This window comes from Doryrhamphus excisus, linkage group LG21 (genome assembly GCF_037039965.1).
Source record: "Doryrhamphus excisus strain RoL-2023G ecotype Guam linkage group LG21, RoL_Dexc_Guam_v1.1, whole genome shotgun sequence".
Taxonomy (NCBI): Eukaryota; Metazoa; Chordata; class Actinopteri; order Syngnathiformes; family Syngnathidae; genus Doryrhamphus; species Doryrhamphus excisus.
In genome coordinates this window covers 14,760,380-14,780,738 of record NC_136377.1, presented here as the reverse complement: position 1 = coordinate 14,780,738, position 20,359 = coordinate 14,760,380, and the positions used below count along the sequence as shown (strand labels likewise).

At 47.0% G+C, this 20,359-nt stretch overlaps 2 protein-coding genes across 2 annotated transcripts; both read left to right on the top strand.

Moving 5' to 3' along the window:
* Window positions 1-336: 336 nt before the first annotated feature.
* Window positions 337-3,931, top strand: pcyox1l (prenylcysteine oxidase 1 like). Its single transcript, XM_058087262.2, has 7 exons — window positions 337-633; window positions 803-1,009; window positions 1,114-1,288; window positions 1,352-1,563; window positions 1,642-1,782; window positions 2,600-3,011; window positions 3,084-3,931. Exons 1-7 carry the CDS (start codon window positions 537-539, stop codon window positions 3,331-3,333), a joined length of 1,494 nt encoding a protein of 497 aa, XP_057943245.2. The 5' UTR covers window positions 337-536; the 3' UTR covers window positions 3,334-3,931.
* Window positions 3,932-4,097: 166 nt separating this feature from the next.
* On the top strand, window positions 4,098-20,356 carry crebrf (creb3 regulatory factor). Its single transcript, XM_058087527.2, has 10 exons — window positions 4,098-4,231; window positions 8,496-8,701; window positions 8,859-8,984; window positions 9,657-9,835; window positions 9,928-11,009; window positions 11,074-11,271; window positions 13,164-13,353; window positions 13,418-13,491; window positions 13,567-13,686; window positions 13,960-20,356. Exons 2-10 carry the CDS (start codon window positions 8,693-8,695, stop codon window positions 14,076-14,078), a joined length of 2,097 nt encoding a protein of 698 aa, XP_057943510.2. The 5' UTR covers window positions 4,098-4,231; window positions 8,496-8,692; the 3' UTR covers window positions 14,079-20,356.
* The last annotated feature ends 3 nt before the right edge of the window (window positions 20,357-20,359 follow it).

Genomic DNA, 20,359 nt, shown 5'->3' with positions numbered 1-20,359 from the left:
ATACAATGGCAATAAAGGCGATTCTGATTCTTATTTTACTTACCTTTAAGCACGAATTGACTTGATATGGTCCAACACTCAATATACATCCGATAGGAAATTTGAGATAAAGTAATCTACCTAACAAACATGTATACGAATGAAAATACACTCGATATCACATGAAAAAACGCATTTTTAAGGACGTCCACAAGGACTCACGCTCACTGTCAGATTTTTTCAAAATATGGGATTTGTGACTTTGCTACTCGAAAGACCTTTGACATTTGAAAATATGACGCCGTCGTATATTACGTCTGCTGCGATTGGTCAGTGCAAATCAGACCTCTGGATCACGTGATATTGCCGGACGTTTCTGCCGCGCTGTGTGCTAGCTAGTCAGTGAGGGACATGCTTCAACAACACAATGGACTGGACTGGTAGCTCCGTCTAATGCCCGTCCATCCAGCAGCTAGCGGCCAACTATCTCTGTTGGCTTTTTAGCTTCGCAAAGATTTAAAAGCATCGCGGATTCCGCTCTCTCGTCGTCCATCACCATGGGCGGTCGTCCGAGGTCTCTGCTCGCCGCCCTGATGACGCTGTGCTCGGCCGCAGCGTCGACCCATGCGGATGGAGCTCCGCCCTCTAAAATCGGCAAGAAAATTACTCCTCTTACCTTTTACGATCATTATTACTTATGATAGCAGGTAGTGTCCTGTAATACACATAAATCTGAATTTTTAATTAAGGAAGTCTCTACACTATGTCGTACATATTAAGAAAATTGATTAAAATTAACATTGGTGATTATATTTGGTTCCAGCTGTGGTGGGGGCCGGCATCGGGGGCAGCGCCACCGCTCATTTCCTGCGTCAGCACTTTGGTCCAGAGGTTCAAGTGGACGTGTATGAGAAGGGTGAGGTCGGAGGTCGTCTTGCTACAGTAATGGTCAACCAGCACGACTACGAGTCTGGAGGCTCCGTCATTCACTCGCTCAATCTCCACATGCAGGACTTTGTCAAACAGCTGGGTAAGCCCATACACACACACACACACCACACACACACACACACACACACACACACACAGGTCATGATGTGCATGTGTGCAGCTGTCCTATCTATGCCATCCCAGGACTGAAGTACCGCCGCAACGTGGCGGGAAAGACGGCGGTGTTTAACAGTGAGGAGGTAATCCTGGAGGAGACTGACTGGTACTTGCTGGACCTCTTCCGCCTGTGGTGGCGCTATGGCATCAGCTTCATCCGCCTGCAGATGTGGGTGGAGGAGATCATGGAGAAATTCATGAGGTGTGCCTCCGCACGTGCTGATTTTTATCAGAATGAGGATACTCATTATGTGCACCTTTGTAGGGTCTACAAGTACCAGGCCCACGGCTATGCCTTCAGTTCTGTGGAGGAGCTGCTGGGCTCTCTGGGGGGGAGTGGCTTCATCAACATGACGCGGAGGCCGCTCTCTGATTCTCTGCTGGAGCTGGGCGTGTCTCAGCGCTTCATCGACGAGGTCATCGCTCCCATCATGAGGCACAACTATGGCCAGAATGTCAGCATTCCTGCCTTCGTAGGTCAGGTAGACTTCTGATTGGTCCAACATACTCTGCTATGAGTCCATCTAACATGCGCTCATATTTTCATGCTTTCAGGTGCTGTGTCATTGGTGAGCGTTCAGAACAACCTGTGGGCAGTGGAGGGCGGGAACAAGCTGGTGTGTTCAGGCCTTTTGAAGATGGCCAACGCCAACCTCCTGCCAGCGCAGGTCACGTCTGTGGACCCGCTTCACTCTGGTGCGACCATTGACTCTTTCATTTGCCCCGTTCAATCTCCTATTATTGTAATGTCAACTTGACATCAATGTGAAGGCAATTCCCTGTCATTTAAATGTCACCTTCCCTTCGTTGCAAAGTCAACTTTCTTATCATTGTGGCATTTACTTCCTATTATTGTGGCGTCATTTTCATGTGACGTCACAGTCTTGTCATTGTGACATCAACTTTGTTATTGACTTCAAAGTCCTGACATTGAGACATCATTGGTAAACAAAATGCATATTTAACAAAATTTTATTGTTTTATTGTTTTGTTTTTTTTCTTAAGCATTTTCAGGCATAAAAAATTGCTAAATGAACTAAATTAGGAATACAATTGTGAATGTAGTATTCTGCATTGGTCACTAGATGTCAGTCGTTGTTTGGTGAGACAAGCACCAGACTTGATTACCGGAACAATAGGCTTTTATTTGCAGGGTTGAGTTATCTCACAACAAGCACAATAATAATAATAATAATAATAATAATAATAACATCATAATAATTTCACAGGATACGGTTACGGCCCTAAAACTCTGAACCCCAACATCACTTTCTGTCCTCCACATGTCCACAAGAATACCCACACAAGCATGAGCCTAAAATGGTTTATATTCTCTAATTGTATCTGCAATATAGGGTAATATAAAGGCGACTGTAGATTGTAAACAAGTCTTCGATGCCCTTACTTTGTGGAAATGACTTCAAACGCTTGGGTCTGGAGTCAATTGACCGTTATAAATCCAAGGATTACTGTAGTATTCCAGTAGCTAATCATGTGCATCTTTGCCCTGCAGGGGGCACACTTCAGTACCGACTGAGCTTCACTGAGGCCACAGAGACAAAATCGGAGTTGTACGACATTGTGGTGCTAGCGACACCGCTCCAGGCCGGCGTCCAATCAGGCATCTCTTTCAGAGACTTTACGCCACCAATTGTGCAACCAGCGGGCGACTATCACAGCACGGCCGTCACCGTCATTCACGGTTACCTCAACACCTCGCTTTTTGGCTTCCCAGACCCCCGCCTCTTCCCCTACGCTTGTGTCCTGACCACAGAGACACCTGGCCTGTTCTTCAACAGCGTGGCCAGCATTTGTCCCGTCAACATCTCGGCGGGCTTCAGGCGGAAACAAGCGCAAGAGGCTGGTGTCTATAAAGTGTTCTCGTCGCAGCCGCTGACCAAGGCTCAACTGAAGATGCTCTTCAGGTCAGCACTTGTCTACTTTGTGCTAATGCTAGCATGCTAACAGCCGTGTTCAACACTGCCTGTCCTCCTCAGGTCCTACTACTCGGTGCAGGTGACGGAGTGGCAGGCGTACCCTCGTTACGGCAGCAGTCCTGCGTTGCCCCCCGTGGAGCTCCAGCCAAACCTCTACCACCTCAATGGTATCGAGTGGGCCGGCAGTGCCATGGAGATGAGCTCGGTGGCAGCCAAGAACATCGCCCTGCTGGCTTACCACCGCTGGAACAGGCAGACTGACATGGTGGACCAGAAGGACCTCATGCACAGCGTCAAGACTGAACTTTGACCTCAAGCAGGCCAATTTATGACTGATTTAAGATTTCATGAAGGTGGTCGAGTAGTCTATCGTGCAGATGGCCCAGCCTTACTCCAGTGGACCGTGACTCTATTGTTCTGTAATCCACGCAAGGAGTATTTCCTGCTGAATATTTGAGCCACAAAGGGTGAATGTTCTGCCATTATTTTGGTTTGATTACTAATGTGACCGCCCGGTAGATTACTTGTATGACTGCAGCAAGCCGAGTAATAGAAAAACTGTAACTTGGCCAAGAAAGGAAGTGCTTTGTGTTATTAACAGCCTTTTTTCTTTTTGTTTTGTTTGTTTCTTTGTGTTCAGTCAACACGTATTTATGCAAACGAAGCTAAGTGGCGTAGCTTTGTATAAATCAGTTATCTTTTCTCGACATTGATGAATGATTCCTGACCTTTTCTGTGTCCAGGTCAGAGGATGGAGGCTTTGACTATTTTTCAAATTGTATGGGATACTGAATATGGGGTTTTCCTTAACTGTAAGCTATAATCATCAAAATTATGAAAAAATGCATGATTGAAATATTTCACTCTGTATGGTGACTCTATATAGCACAATAGTACCACTTTTAACAACTGAAATAAATGAAAATTTCAAAGATTTTCCAATTTATTGTGATGCACCTGTATATAGTCTATATTCATTGGGCTGTTGCAATGTTACAGTGGTCGTGAAAATGCCACGCTCTCATTGGCTCAGCCGCACATCACGTGGGTGGGCAGTCACGCGCTTTCCAGGAAGTATCGAGGAAGAAGAAAAACAAAACAAAGCCTTGCTAGCAGTGACAGCGTGAGGACTCCACTAGAGGCTCCGACCCACAAAACACTTGAGAGCTTTTTGCACGCAGCGAGACGTTGGCACGGCCCGCCTAGAGGTAAGTGGACCAGGCCAGTGTTCGCTTTGGGCCACTTTGGTCCACACCGTGTTGCTGCTTGTCCACTGGCGTTGGGTTAGCTGTCGAGTTAGCAGCGGCTCGCTTGTTGTTGGACTAGGAAGGGGCGGACGGAGGCCATTCTGAGCCGAGTCGAGCGCTTCCATTTCCGCATTCAAACGCAACATTACATACGACAACAACACAACGGCGTGTTGCTTGTCTGTTGCCGTTGTTGTTATTACGTGAAGACTTTTGCGTGCATGTTGTCAGCTCCCTTACCCATCACCGTGGCTAATGTTAAAAATAACCCGTGTGTTCATTGTAATAGTGTCTAATCATCATTGCTGTGACTAGCGCTTTGCAGCGTCTAATTCCTGCTGGTTCAAAATAGCACTTATGTAAGAAGTGACTTGTCACTTTAAACTATCAAAAACCGCCATCTGGATCGTCAATATTAGTCTCCACATAGCACACACGCTTGTGTTGCCATCACATGTGCGTTAAAGTGTGTTGATTTCGTGTAGTGAAGCTAAATGTTGACTTTTTCCAGCAGCATTGCCTTAGCGGGTACACGCCCCCCAACACACACACACACACACACACACAGACACACTTGCGATGCTAGAACATTCCCTTGGTTTCTTTCGCGGTGCTGTTGCTAAATTAAACACACACACATGCACACACACGCATGCACACACCATTAAAGGACAGTTTTTAAGTTACACTTTCGTTTTCCATCAAATGACTTGACGTTACTAGCAGGCTAACCATTAGCTATTACCATTAGTTGGAAGTCATATTTGATGCAAACAGCGAACAGCTAGCATGGCTGTAGTTGTAGTTGTTTATTACGTTGGTTTTTAGTGGACGGTCAACGTGTTTTAGTCAGTAAATGCTTTTCAGTGTTTGTATTTAGGCCACGGCCATGGAGGCCTCCAACTTGTTTATCTTCAGCCTCAACCGAGCTTGAGCATTGGCTCTTTATTATGTAGCAGCAAGTACCACTGACAACAGCGACGGCCAATCAGGTAAGCCTGGAGGCGGGCTGTCACTGTCTCTCAGCCAATAGGAAAACAGGATTACGTGGGTGTTGGCGCCCCATACTCGGTTGCGGTTCTGTTTTGCTTCGTTGAGGGTCGTCTGACCATAAGATTTCCCTGATATATTACATTACTTTAACTCAGTCACTGTTCTTTACTAAGGGGTTTCATCTTCATAACTGTTGATTGTTGTTATGATGTGGAAGTTTATTTTCTGACTCTACCACAACAAGGAAATAATCATATTTAATACAAACTTTTTGAGCTGCATTCAGGGTTTTTTTCGTTACACGCATTATTAATAACCACATATTTATTTACGTCCATAGTGAGTCTTGAACCTTCCAGGCTGAACTATTGCAACCTGTGTTTGTAGACACTATTCAGTATGTTAAACAATAAATTAAGTGCCTCATGTGGCTGTAAACACTTGTTTATTTTTGTAAGTGTCTTTGTCTGGGGGTGCTGCAGATGTCCAGATGTTGCTGTGCTTTCACATGCTTTTACAACATTTGAACTTTCATTTCTGCATCCGCCTTGCACTGATTCAGTGAACATGACAAAAAATAGACTTGCTGTGCGCCTTACAGTTGATGTATGAGCAAACGAAACAAGCACTCGGTGATGTTTATCTTTTACAGTATCAGTGGGCCAGTGGGGATGCTCAGAAGAAAGTTTACGGAAGAGAAAGCTACATTTTTCTTCATGTCGTTAAACACACTGTAATGTTTTACAATATTACAGAGCAATCGATTTACATGGGTAATATTAGCATTCCAATGGGACAAAGTGTTTAACAAAGAGATAAAACACAAATTCCACCTCTTTCGTCTGTCTTTAAAGACAGATATATCCCTCAGGTCTGGCGCCCCTGGTAGTCTGACCAATTTCCCTTTTGTTTAGTTAACTTGCAGCGTTTTTCTGAAGCAGTTGTTTTTTGGGGGGTGTTGGAGGATATTTTGTGGAATATTTCTTTTGCGCTGACCAAATCCCTGCAGTGATTATGTTTTATGGTGTTTGTATGTTTTTGGATTATTTTGTTTTGGTCTTTGCTGCACATTTGCCCCATCCGTCTCCGCTGTCTGCTGAGTCACACTGACGGTGCAACAAAAAGGAAATAAATGAAATGTCTTTTGAATTGAATGTTAATCAGTATATTCAATTGATGGGAGCAGTTGATCATATTAATACTGACTTTGAATTGTGCATCCTGCTGTCAGTTATGTCATGAATCATGAAAAGCCTGCGTCCTCTTCAGACGAGCAGTGAGCTAACGTCTGCACGCTTTAGCTCATATTTCACATTTCATAGATGAATAGCCCAGCGCGACTGAGGAAAGTCGGCATCTCCTGCTCGTTATCCGGGATGGGATCAGGATCAGTTGGCAGCACATTCCAAACGTGGCTCGCCTGATTGGCCTACTTGGACGCCATCCAGCGTTTGAAGGCAGGCCTGTTTGAGCTGCTTGCATGATACAATAGTTTGCTTTGGAAACATCCAAAATAGACAACATTTGTGTTGTCTTCTCTCTGTTATTTACTTAAATTAGCTGGATGATTTTTCTACACACATTTTGCCATGAAAGGCCAACTAAAATTGACCACTTTGAAGCTCATTTTCTAAGATTTAAGGAGAGACACAGATAGCAACAATATCTGTGCTTTTTATGTGTTTCAGTTGGAGTGGAGTTGCCCTAACTCATGGAGATGGTGGAAATGACAGTTTAAAGTGGCTCTATAGTGCTTGTTTCATTTTTTTTAAGAACATTTGATCCCGGGGGGACTGTAGTACCTGTACATTTTCTCAATCAAATACTCCATAAATGTCAAGTACAGGGCCAATCTACATTCCTCTCCTCTTGGACGACATGCTTGGATTCTGCAGCCTCCTCTCCAGCCACACCTGCTCTGATGTGACTGGTCAGGGGTTGAGGTTCGGCAAAAACCTCCCACCCGACCACCGCTCAGAACTGCATATACCCCCATCTTCAAGTGGTTACGTGCTAGTGGTTATCAGCAAACAATAATAAAGAATTAAATATTGGATAGAATTGGATGAATATTGGCGAATTTGGCGTCAAACTGTGCTTTCTTTGCAAACTGTTGAGGAGCAGTAGGTCTTTAGCGCCCCTGAAAACAAAAAAACCTTCTCATTGCTGTCTTACTCAGCTTTAGATACACAATTCACACATCTGAAAATACACTTTTTGGCTGACATTTCCAGTAGAAGTGACCGATGGTACCAATCAGTGGCCCCCATACAAGGACTTCCTAAAGTTATAATGAGAAATGAAATGAAAAACACAGCAAGCCCATCATATGGCACGTCCACATCCCGTCGAACAAGAGAACAATATTTTAACATAGAAATAAGCATGAGAAATTGTAAATGTAGGATAGCAGCCCTTTAAAAATGTCGAAAATGGGTCCTTTATGTTTCTGGTGTAGAGCAGCCTTGAGCCCTGCTGAGTAATCAGATTACTTTTGAGGTGTCAGCATGACACTGCAAGAATACTCCAGGAATCCACCTGTGTTTGTCTTTTAGAATGGAGGGATTGTTGGCCTCACTTCCTCAGCCCACTGCTGGATCATTTTGCACTCATATATGGTGTGATTTCACAGCAGCCAGGTGGTGGCGCTGTTCAGGCCTCAAGGTTTGTCATTGGAGGAAAGACGTATTTTTGGAGTGCAAATGTTACCGACCGATGTCGTTGTGTGTCAGACGAGCGTGTAGCCGTGGTGTTTCTGTGTGCTTCCGGTTGCTTCCCGTCACTTCCTGCCGCACATCAAGCGTGACAAGTTCACTCAAGTCACTGAGAGGATGTGTTGACGCTGAAACATTTACATGTATTTGCAATGCAAAAGCAGCCAAGGAGGAGGTGAGCGCGGTCATCATTCAGTGACACACGTATGCAATGGAGGTCACATGACCGTGGCCTAAAAATGCTGATTTTAGAGCATCAAGACATCCTGTATTCAGATCTTGTTCTGCGTACAGTACAGTTTGTTCTGGTGTAGAAACAATGTGCCCCACTGTGTTAACTGTCCTACAAGTGTCAAAAGAAGTCAAGTAAAGTTAATATTAAATTGTATAAACAATAAAAGCATCCGAGGACACAAGTCTGCTGCCACTGTAATACCTCCGTGACCTTGCACGTCATCGTCATCGTTCAGTGACCGTGTGCTTGTTGTTTCTGAACTTTCTACTTTTGTTTCTTCCAGACTTGATCCCGCACAAAAGTAACGCGTGCACGTGGTGACACGCCTGACCACATCGGATTGAGCCACCACACTCACGCCGCCCGTCCCCCGCCCCTCCCCCAGGCACCCCGCACACCACTGGGACTGGACAGGAGGCCCGGAGGTTCCCCCCACCCCCCACCCCCCACCCCCGCTGGAGCTCTAAGCTGTGCCTTGCGATGCCTCAGGTGAGCGGGTGTGAGTGCATGATGTTATGATGTCGCTATGGTGACCAGAGATACTGTGTGAGTCACATACAACGCCACCTCGGGGTGGTGTGTTGTCACTACAAGTTCTGTGTTTTTTTTTAAATATAAGATGTGTTTGTGTGTGTTTGTGTTGCAGCCCAGCGTCAGTGGGATGGAGCCTCCCTTTGGGGACGACTTTCAGAACTACTCCTTTGCTGACCAGGCGCTGACCAGCACTGAGCTGCTAGCCAGCACCTCCGACCCAGATTTCATGTATGAACTGGTAAGTGACACACACACATGCAGAGTGTTCATAAACTTTGTTTCTGGACTATTTTCTTCAAGCTAGCATTCTTGCTGTAAACACTTCCTGTTTGCAAAGGAGCTACAGGAAGTCATCCCCATGTTTACTACGTTTTCATCAGCTGACCTTTTTCTCACCAAGCAGTGCAGCTCAGTAAGCACTTTTTATGTCAGACTTATGCGTGTACTGAAGAAGACAACAAGAAGAAAGATTTCCACCTTGCCTATTGTTTTTTTGCACTGATTAGGGTCAGAGTTTGATGTCATTGTGCTTACATAGTTGACTCCGCCCACACATGACACGTGCTGATTGACTGTTCCACTTCCCAACCTTCACTGGACAACTTACAAGTGGTAAATCCAGTGCTGGTAGCAAGAATTGAACGTTTATTTGTGGCGTGTTGAGCTGGTAGCTAGCGTTTCAAACTGAAAACCTGTGCCATCTGCATGACCTTTGCCCTTCACTGTGACATCTTCCTCAGCTGTCAGCTGCAGGTGACATCCTGTCACAACGCAGTGATAAATCATCTTCTTCACCATAGCTAGCCTGAAGTCGAAATCATTTCATGTCTGAAGTCATGAAGATTGTTGAAAGATATAGCACACACTGAAAAACAAACAGAGTGAGACATCCTGTCTTCCACCCCCACAGGACAGAGATATGAGTCACCGACAGAGCCCCTACAGCGATGGCATGGTGGGCATTACCGAAGGAGTCAAGGAGTCTGACAGCGGCGGCACGGAGCAGCTGATGTTGTCGGGCGAGTGTGACACCATGCACAGCAACTCGGCGTTTGAACAGTGGGACTCGTACTGGGAAGACCTGACCAGGTAAGACTGACCTGGTGGAGCCACTCCCTCTGCAGCGTCTTACTTCATACGGAGAGACGGCTGAACACATTCCTTATTTGTGTGTGTGTCAGATACACTCGCTTGGCCAGCTGTGACATTTGGGGCACCAAGGAGGTGGACTTCCTGGGAATCGACGACTTCTCCAGTCCTTACCAGGATGAGGAGGTGATCGGCCGAACTCCCACCTTGGCTCAGCTCAACAGCGAAGACTCACAGCCCGTTTGCGAGGCGCTGGGCCCCCCTGTTGACCTCACCCCACCGGCACCACCGCTACCGCCCCCGCAACCCTCCTGCCCCTATAAGAGACCCCCTCTTCTTGGGTCAGGCCCCGGCCTTTCTCGGCCCTCCGCGAGCTCCTCCTCGTCTCGCCACTGCCGGAATCTTCTCCTGGACTTTCCAGAAGGCTTCCAGAAGGCCACCAGGCCGGTCCCTTCCAACACTGAGACTATGACAAAGACGCAGCCCCCCCTGAGTCCCACCCCGGACCACACCCACGTTCCAGTCAAAGTCCAGGGGCGAGCAAGCAAAATGGCCGCTCCTGCCTCTGGCAGCTGTGACTTTGTGCGCAAGGCTAAGGTGCGCGTGAGTGCCCCTTATAAAAGTCAGGCTGACGCCCCCTCCCAGACTTACTTTGAGAGGGCAGACGCTCCCCATGACAACATGGCTTCCACCTCCAGCAGTGGCAGCTTTGAAAGGAGAGCGGAGCCGAGCAGGAGGAGAGAGACGACCGCGGTGTGGTCCGCTGCCCCCCAGCTGGTGGAGGCCAGCCCTGACCTGGAAGGTGGAGCATCAGCAGCGAGCAGCGTTGAGGCTGTGGGCGGGGCCAGCGGCGAGGGCACGGATGTCGTCGATGGCACGGAGAAGAGCAAAGAAGAGCACAACTACTCGCTCTTCCTGACGCAAAGCCGCCTGGCAGGAAGAAGCCACTCCCAGCTGGTAGAAGAGGAAGAGGAGGAGGAAGAGGAGGAAGAAGAGGCGGAAGAGGAGGAGGAGGAGGAGGAAGAGGAAGGTGATGGGTTGGAGCTGGATGACGAAGACCACGACGAAGGCTTTGGCAGCGAGCATGAACTTTCTGACAACGAAGAGGAGGACGAGGACGAAGACTACGAAGCCGACAAGGATGACGACATGAGTGACGCCTTCTCCGAGCCAGGTACACGCTTACCTTCGTCATCATCGTCTTTACGTGTCTCACCGTCCTCTCCCGCCCCCATCAGGCTGCGACGTGGCACTGATGGATGACGTCAAGGATTTGACAGCGGGGGTGTCGAGCCGCAAGCGAGCGAAGCGCCGCTACTTCTGGGAATACAGTGAGCAGTTGACACCCTCCAAGCAGGAACGCATGCTCAAACCTTCTGAGTGGGACCGACACACACTGCCCAGCAACCTGTACCAGAAGAACGGACCCCTGCACGGTAAAACCCCCTCTTGTCTAAATATCGGTGCCCTTCCCAATGGTTGCCCTGAAAAAGTTCAAAATGTTGAATGTACTGGGACGGCCACTCGAGCGGGTAAATATTGCAATAGCCATTTCTGTTTCTCCAGGAAGACATTGTTATTGTTGCACGGCGGTATTTATGTACAGTACAATCGGAGGTGCAGCACGGCGGATGATTCATGCTAGAAAACACTTCCTGGCTTTCACTTTTGATGCTCACCCCTTCTCACTAAATGTAACCGACATCTAAATAGTCAACACGGATCTCTTCTATGTATGAAGTGTGCTATGAAGCCAAACCAGTGATCGCTGGAGCGTTTCAACTTGGTGCCCAGCCAAATATTAAGAGCGTTAATAGAAGACGTATTTATATATCTTTTCGTTTTTTTTTGTGCAAGGCACAAAGAGGTGATGATGCAACTCCACAATGGAAGGGAGTGCGTTTTATGCAGTATTAAGCTGGAAAAAAGTGCATTTTATAAAAGCACGGCCTGCATCGTTGCCTTGTAAAAGAGCACTATGCAGCAACCAGGAAGTGAAAAGGCTTGGATCCGTGTTGCACGAGGGAGCTTATGCATTGAAAGGAAATGTTAACACATGCACACACACACACAACACACACACAACACACACGGAGATCAGTTGCAAATATGAAAAATAGTTCATGGTGTGGGCTGCACGGCGGAGAGTGGTTAGCACGTAGGCCTCACAGCTAGGAGACCCGAGTTCAATCCCACCCTCGGCCATCTCTGTGTGGAGTTTGCATGTTCCCCCCGTGCATGCGTGGGTTTTCTCCGGGTACTCCGGTTTCCTCCCACATTCCAAAAACATGCTAGGTTAATTGGTGACTCCAAATTGTCCATAGGTATGAATGTGAGTGTGAATGGTTGTTTGTCTATATGTGCCCTGTGATTGGCTGGCCACCAGTCCAGGGTGTACCCCGCCTCTCGCTCAAAGACAGCTGGGATAGGCTCCAGCATAGCCATGACCCTTGTGAGGATAAGCAGTAGAAAATGAATGAATGAGTTCATTGTGTTATATTTATTATGTTATATAAAAAGTTATTTTCATGTAAAACAACCATTGTTGAGTTGTTTATGTTGTGGCATCATTGTGTAGACATTATGGCTAAATTTTAGGGATGTTCCGATCAGGGTTTTATGCTGCCAATCCTGATCCCCATAATCCATGAGTGGAATACCGATCACATACATAGAGTGTAAATGTTTAAATGTATGTATGGCTATATTAGGGGTCACCAAGGTTTTTCTTGAAAATGGAACAAAAATGGCCAAGAGGTACTCATTTTTGTAACATTTATTTTCATCAAAATGTGAAACGTGGTATCCACAACTCACCTTTTGTATTTCACAATGCATTTATTTCTAGTCTTCTCACATTATTCACTGAAAGCCGATTGGAAATTATATTTATGAATTGAATATTTTTCTGAAACTTACTATTCTACTGCTGATTACTAATCACTAGTGTTCATAGCCCAAGAACACAATATTCTGTGTGCCTTGAAAAATCAGTCAGAATCATTGAAAATGGCCGGTATAGAGACGGGTGGCTGGGATTGAATCAGTTTGATGAAATGTAGAATTACTACATCTTCTGCTTGGACAATATACGTACATGGCGACAGCGGTGCAACGTGTGCAAGTAGGGTGCAAGGTTGTGCACTTACAATAGTGCCACTTCCATATGATGTGTATTATCATCTTTCGTAGCCATGCAACAGTTGACAGTCTGCCATGTTGTCACGAGACAGCTTTTCTCCAAACCTAGACCTCGTCCTTTGACTTTATTTATCTGATAACCATGAAAGAATCGGTTTCATGGTCATGTGACGGTGTCCTCACGCAGGCAAGTACACATTGAAGAAGTCTCGGCGTACAGACGTGGAAGACCTGACTCCCAATCCCAGGAAACTTCTTCAGATCGGCACAGAGCTACGAAAACTCAACAAGGTGATCGGCGACCTGACGCCTGTCAGCGAGCTGCCCATCACTGCCCGCCCCTGGTCCCGCAAGGAGAAAAACAAGCTGGCATCCAGGTGAGTGCACATAAACATGCACGCATATGTGTCACATGACCACAAGGTTGTCGTCTGTGTGCAGGGCGTGTCGTCTGAAGAAGAAAGCTCAGTATGAAGCCAACAAGGTCAAGCTGTGGGGACTCAGCACAGAGTATGGTGAGTTGGCTTGTGTCGCCATGGTAACTGCGGCATTTTACACTTCCTGCCTCACTTCCTGTTGCCGCTCTTCAGATCGCCTGCTGTTCGTCATCAACACCATCAAGGAGGAGATCGTCGCTCGCGTGGAGGACTCGTCCCCTCGGTCCAGCAGCATGAGCGACACGCTGGAGCGACTCATCCAGGAGACACTCGGTGAGGCGGAGCCTCTTGCTGCTAATTTACATACAAGTCATAGTGGAAAGCACCAATAGGGGGCAGTAAAGCTCCACAATGTTCATAATTAATTGTAATAATAATGTGTATTTCATGTCATGATTATTAGTCTAGTACAGTGTCTCCCTTCCAGTGTTTACAGATGATTTTTGTAGACGCAACCGTGTACGCCATGTTACACCCCGCCCCCTTAACATCATGGTAAAGGTAAAGTCAAAATTCATTCAGATTTCACTTTCTATGTGTGTGCAGTGGCACCGCCTGTTGCCGGGCAGACTTCAGACTTCGTAAACAAGATCCTCGAGAACACGGGATGCGGCGACCCCACCGGTGGTCTGGTGGGCCTGCGAGTGCCCACCTCTAAAATCTAGACAGACGGCGGTCCACCGAGCGGCGTGGATTCAGCGTTCCCACCGTGCTGTCCCTTTGTAACCACGCCCCTCTGCATGCCCCTCCTGCCCAGAGTACATGCACATGTTTAGTCACACGAGCACACATCGTACGTGTGTGTGTGCGTGTGTGTGTGTGTGCTTCTTGTAGCACCTTGTCGCACCTGAATGACGCCCTCGCTTCCCCGCACCCCACGCCGCCGCTTCGCCCCCTGACTGGCTCGTCTTGTCTTTGGTCTACTGCGCCCCCACAGGCGAGCGTGTTGTTAGCATGCATGTCACGCAGCAGCACGTCAAGTCAACAGCTTTGGTTGCCACGGCGACCGCCAAGAACAGCGTGCCTGCCTGCACGTGTTCCCAAATCGAAGGGGGACGTTCCACGTGGATGGAGTGTAACGGCATCAGATGGAATGGATGAAGATGAAGCTCCTCTGGGAGGAAGGTGGCTCCCCACCCCCGTTGTGTAATACCTGTACAGTAGACGTGAGCGCTCAGAGTGTGTGTTCATACTCGTGTTTGATCCCACTTCTATTCATTGTGCCTTGTGTGCGTGTGTGTTTGTGTGTGTGTGTGTGTGTGTGTGTGTGACGGCGGGAGATGTACTTGGTGTGTGTGCGTGGGAGGAGACGCCTGCGAGGGTTGTGATGTGTTCAAAGATCTGAATGTATATTAATATGAGCGCTCTGCTTGCGTGATGCCACAGAGTCACTGTGTGTGTGTGTGTGTGTGCGTGTGTGTGTGCGAGTGTGGCCTCTGCAATAGATGACTTTTGCTTGTTGGTACTCTCTCTAGTGAGGAGGGGCAGTGTGTGGGTTTGGGGGAGGGGGCGGGGATTACTGAGAGCTATTTTTGAGTTACGAACGAATATTTGCACACTCTATTTTGATTGTTTTTGTACCAAAGACACATGCAACAAGATGGCGACCAGCCAGTCAACGTAAGGTTTTGCACAGCTTACCTGACGCCGTATTGAATGTAACACAGTGCGTGCGGGGGTCTGTAGGGGGGGGGGGGGGGGTTGGGGGGACCTCGTAGAACTGTGAAACTAGTTGGGTCCAACAAAAGGAGCATTCATTTCTTTCAGTCTTTGGCGAACCTGCGAGCGCTGCGAGATAAGCTAACGTCGACAACCAAAATGTTCCCGCGTTTGTCCTGAAGATGTACATAAGCTGGTTGTCGTGGCAACTGAGTCCTCCTCCAGCATGGCACCTTGTAACGTCCCCTCTGCATCGACACCTTGTCTGTTTTTCTACTTTAGCCGCCGGCTGGTGTCAAAAGTTTGGACACACAATCAGGATTGTTGTCATGGAGAAGTCATGTGACCTTTCCCCGATTAGCTTGTAGATGACACTCTAACCACACGCCTTGTGGGTGTTGCCGTGTGCGTGTGTGTGGTGTTCCTCCTAGCGGGACATGCTGACATTCCCAGGAATTTGAACTATTAATGAATCATTTGTAGATTTCATCGTGCTCCACACGTATATACAGTATATATAATATATAAATATTTCTATTTTTAATGATGTGGTTCCGTCTAAAGAAGGGAGAACTGGTGCTTTTTTGGGGAAGGATGATCCAAGATTCTTATTTGACTCGCTCTCCTATCCCGTCCATTTCCATTTTTTTAGTTTGCATTTTTTGTAAATATTTCTGAAGTTAAACTACGTGGTAGATGATCTACAGTCTATATATATCTAAATATATATGTGTTGAAAATACTATATGTTTAAAGCAAAAGCACTTTGTCCAAAAAAAGAAAAGAGAAAAAAGAAAAGAAAAAGATTTTTTTCTTCCATTTGCTGCTAAAAGGCCTGGTGTGTGAATGCTGCGAGACGACTACTTGCTAGGGCGACACCCCACCCCACCCCATCCCACCTCCCCTCACCCCGTGTTTCACATGGCTCGGCCCAGTCTGGACCCGGTCCATGAGTAACGTTTCCAAAATGTTCTTGTTGTGTGGCAAACGGGGTGTGTGTGTGTGTGTGTGTGTGTGTGAGTGAAACGGGCCGGGTCTATGTCCTGGACAGTGTGTTGCCTTGAGTAGAAGTTTCCTATGGAAAAACAGATTGTGCTTTGACTTCCTCTTCAGGGTGATGTACAGTGTAGACGGCTACATTGTCATTTGTAAACTGATTTCTACTTGTGACTTAACAAGGAGGCGGGGTTTAGAAGTTCTATATATATATCACTGTACTGTATGGCAAGCCAACCATGAAGACTCAATGTGGACTTATTCTGCCTTCCTAAACAACTTTCACCACTCAACAATAAAGCATGGACAGGAGGCGTGGCCACGGGGGCCGGCCCTGCCCTTATCTGGTCAACTTCAACCAACCCACTCAGCCTGATTGGCTCAGAACCACCTCGACTGAAGTAGCATCCTTGTCAGTTTTGCAGGGGAAGGGGGTCAACCTGTGGTTCGCGGTCCACTGGCTGACAAACAGTAGACTGGCTGTCAAATGTGTGTGTGTGTGTGTGTGTGTGTATGTGTGTAGAGGCATGGGAACGTAAAAAGACTCTGTGGCATTTTTACAGTCCAGGAAATGAAAGGAGAGAAAATGGCCGCCACCGAGCTAGCGATAACGTGTACCTTTGTGCTACTTTGTCGACAAACGTTGATGGCGACGCTCTTCAGAAAATCAGGGTAATTTTTCCTTCTTCTGTGTGACGTGTGGAGTGTGAAAGTGGGCGGGGCCACCTGTGACTAGTCAGTGTCAATCAACATGGTGCAACGCCCCCCCCCACCCGACCCCACCCCCAGCAGGCCAACAGACTTTTTCTCCAGCGTGCTCCGGTGCGGCTCGGTTACATGGTGCTGATTGCTTCCCGTCGGCCTCTCTGAGCGTGCCTGGAGTTGTCTTTGTAAAAGCAAAGACTCACGCCTCGCCAGCGCCACCCGATAAGAAAAGATCACGGCATATCATAGCAGCCCCACATACCGTGCAAGTATGACCCCTGGTGGCTGCGAGCGGTCGAGTAATGGCGTCAAGTACTGACGACGCTAGCGGCGCACCTAGCATCTTCGCTGTGTGGCTTTCTGTCAAGACTGCCGCTTAGCTAGCTAGCTAGCTCAGGCTAACATCGGGCGGCGTGGTCAGACGTGAGTCTTGCTTCCAGATGTTTCCGAAGCATTTCAAAAGTTTCCTGTCCTGTCGTACAACACTTTTGCTCCAAAACATTTGGAAAAGCAGTTTGAGCGAGTGTGGTCATGTGACCGCAGGGCTCGTTGGACTCACTTTCTCAGTGGAAAGACTTCTACTTGCTGCTATGGGACGAGCTCCAAGGGTTCTGGACTCTTTGTGTAATGGACCTGCACTCACTAGGACCAGAACATGCTAACTCCAGTATGAGGCCTGCTCAACCCGGTGCCTTAATCTGATACCAGAACACCAGTCTGCACCTCCGTCCGTCAGTCAGAACCTCCAGCCGGGCTTCCCACAACTTTTATTTCGTTTGGGGAACCCGGCTCTGTTCTGCCCGTCTCTGCTCACTACGCCACCTCAAAGCATTCGGAATCATGTCATGCTTTACACTTTTTTTAGAAGCAAAGTGCCAGGCCTCGCTTTAGATGGTGCTAGCATGTCCGCGGCTAAGTGCTAACATGGCCCAAATGTTTTTTTTTGTTTTAATTGAGTTCCATGTGCTGCTGCTGCTGATCTTACAAAGATAAGGAGGATGAAGAATGTCAAGCCCTCCTCCTCCCACTTCCTGTCAGGCCTTGATTGTCTTTGTATTGACGTTCCGTCCTGTTGTTCATATTATCTTCTTTGGATTCCTTTTCATTTATTAACACATCAACTGTGGAATATTTGGTCTGGTGCCGCTGGTGCCAGTTTTAGTCTTCTGACGCAGCCACCAGGTGGCAGCAGCAGCAGTGAACATTGGCCCGGAGAAGCTCTATTGCGGTGACTGGAGCGACGCATGCTCGCTAGCGCCCCTCCAGCATGGGAGGGGAATCAAAAATACGACTTTTTTTTAATGGCGCTGACGCAATCCGTATCGGTAACGTAATCGGTTCTGCGCATGCGCGATACCGACATCACTTCCTGCTTTCGCACATTTTTACAACAGTGCTTTGACGACGTCATGTGCAACGGTAGTTGACCGTACTTCATACATTGAATATATTGGCGGGTCATGTTATTAGTGACTCTTATTAAAAGAAATGTGTTAGCATGTGGATGTTTCTAGACTGAACCGCGTAAAAACTAAACACTATGCACGTAGCGCATACGCATGCGCCACATATCCGGTTACATATATATGAATACATCCCATTAAATGCAGTTATATTTGAATGCAATAATGGATTCATTTAGAGGCTTCAGCTAAGAAGGTTTTATTTTTTTAAACGTAGAAATACCAAGTAGGGATGCTCCGATCAGGGTTTTATGCAGCCAATCATCCAAGACAGAAATCGACTGATAACGATTAATGTATTATTTATACATTTTTCTATGTATTCATGATGAGTGATATACGAGTCTGGACAATTCCAAAAAAGTAGTCAAGGGGGGTGGCAAAGTCGATTTTTTTCATGGGATCCAGAATTCCTGTTACCGCCTATCTGATATAGACAATAAAATCACCTTCATTTAGACAAAAATATATTTTACTAACTTGTGAAATTTCCAGAGGATGAGACTGCGCTCGTCCGATGAATTGAATTATTTTTCGGGTTATTAGCTTAGCCGTCTGACTGTCCCATACAGTTGAGTGTTAGCCACATGGTTACGTGAGCTGCTCACCATACTATACTCGATCGAGTGTCGGCTAAAGCTTTTTAAGGTGCTACCCCTGTAAAGATTGCTTTCGTGGCATGTGTTAGCAGTTCGGTACCACACCGCAGACATGATGGTCGCCGTCGGCTGCAATAGTGCTATCCACAGCTGATCGGCTTTGAACGGCATTTTGGCATATGCCGATTTTTACGGAAATGGGCTGATCCTGATTGGTGGTGATCCCTAATCCAAACATAACTTGTTAGCAAACGCATTTGGCGAAAAAAACTTTATTTATGGAACCAAGAAAAGATAGCTCATAGCTACGTTGTATGTTTGTACGTTTTTTGGGAGTGGAGGGCTAACATATATTGCACATGTGTCGTACAAATGTTGGTGCTTGACGTTTACGCTATGTAACTGTCGTAAAATAGATCGACAAATGACGTACATTTCATGTGCGAAGAAGAGCAAATCGCTTGCCCAGCACGTGCCTGCCGAAAAATAGACGCATTCTGCACATGCGTAGAACGGATTGCATTTCTGGTTCAGATTACGTAGTGACGGCCACTTCTGTTCACGTATACCTGACAGCAGGGCGGAGAAAGGTGCCTCATTTTGTTTAAAAAAAAAAAAAAAAAGAATTAAGTCATAAATTTGTCTCAAGTCTTAGGAATTTTCTGGAAAAGCTTTCGGGTGCTTTTCTTTTATTCCAGATTTTTCCAAAAAGGGCTTTGAGGTGAGTGAAGTGAAGGCCGGTGGGCAGAGACACCCAACCCCGTCCCCCAACCCCCTACCCTAAATCCCACCCCGTCCATCATGGTTCCTCTGGTGCAGACTGAACTTCCCAACCTGATCCAAGTTCCCCGGCGACACAATTCCGCGATTGAGGAAGAAGCTTTTCCGTCGTTCAAGTTTTCCTCGGAAGTCCAGCGCTACACGCCGCCGTGGTTGTGATGCTCGTGGTCTTGTACGGTGACTTTAGCGGACAGCGTGGGATGTTTGCGTGCTTGTAGTTACCTCCCCACCAGCCCCACCCGCTGTCGCTAGGACGGCCCACTTCATGGCTCTACTTCTTGTCATCCAGAAAGACAACCTGCTGAAACCAACTTCCTCTCTTTAGCGACCACGTCTATCTTTGTAGTTCACATATATGCCTGTTATACAAGTACACTTGTTCTATTTATGTTGTGTAAGAAATGTCGTGCTACTCAACTTTGCTTTCTTTCTTTTGGAGCCACACGCATGGTCATCTAACGGATGTTTTTTTTTATTGTTATAATTTTTTATTTGTAATGGTTGTACTGTAACAACAAGTCATTGTGTATCAGAGCTTCTTGCAAAAGATTTGGTGTCTGGCTGCTCGACACTCGCCCACAATCTCTGTGGTGTTTGTGCCTCTTGTTGATTTGTCCAACAATCATTGTTTCGCTCTTGTATCAGCCAGGAGTTGGTACCGCACCTCTGCTTGTAATCACAATAGTCCCATTTTCTTCATTGAGTTTAATATCAAATATAATAAAACCATTAGCACCCCAACAC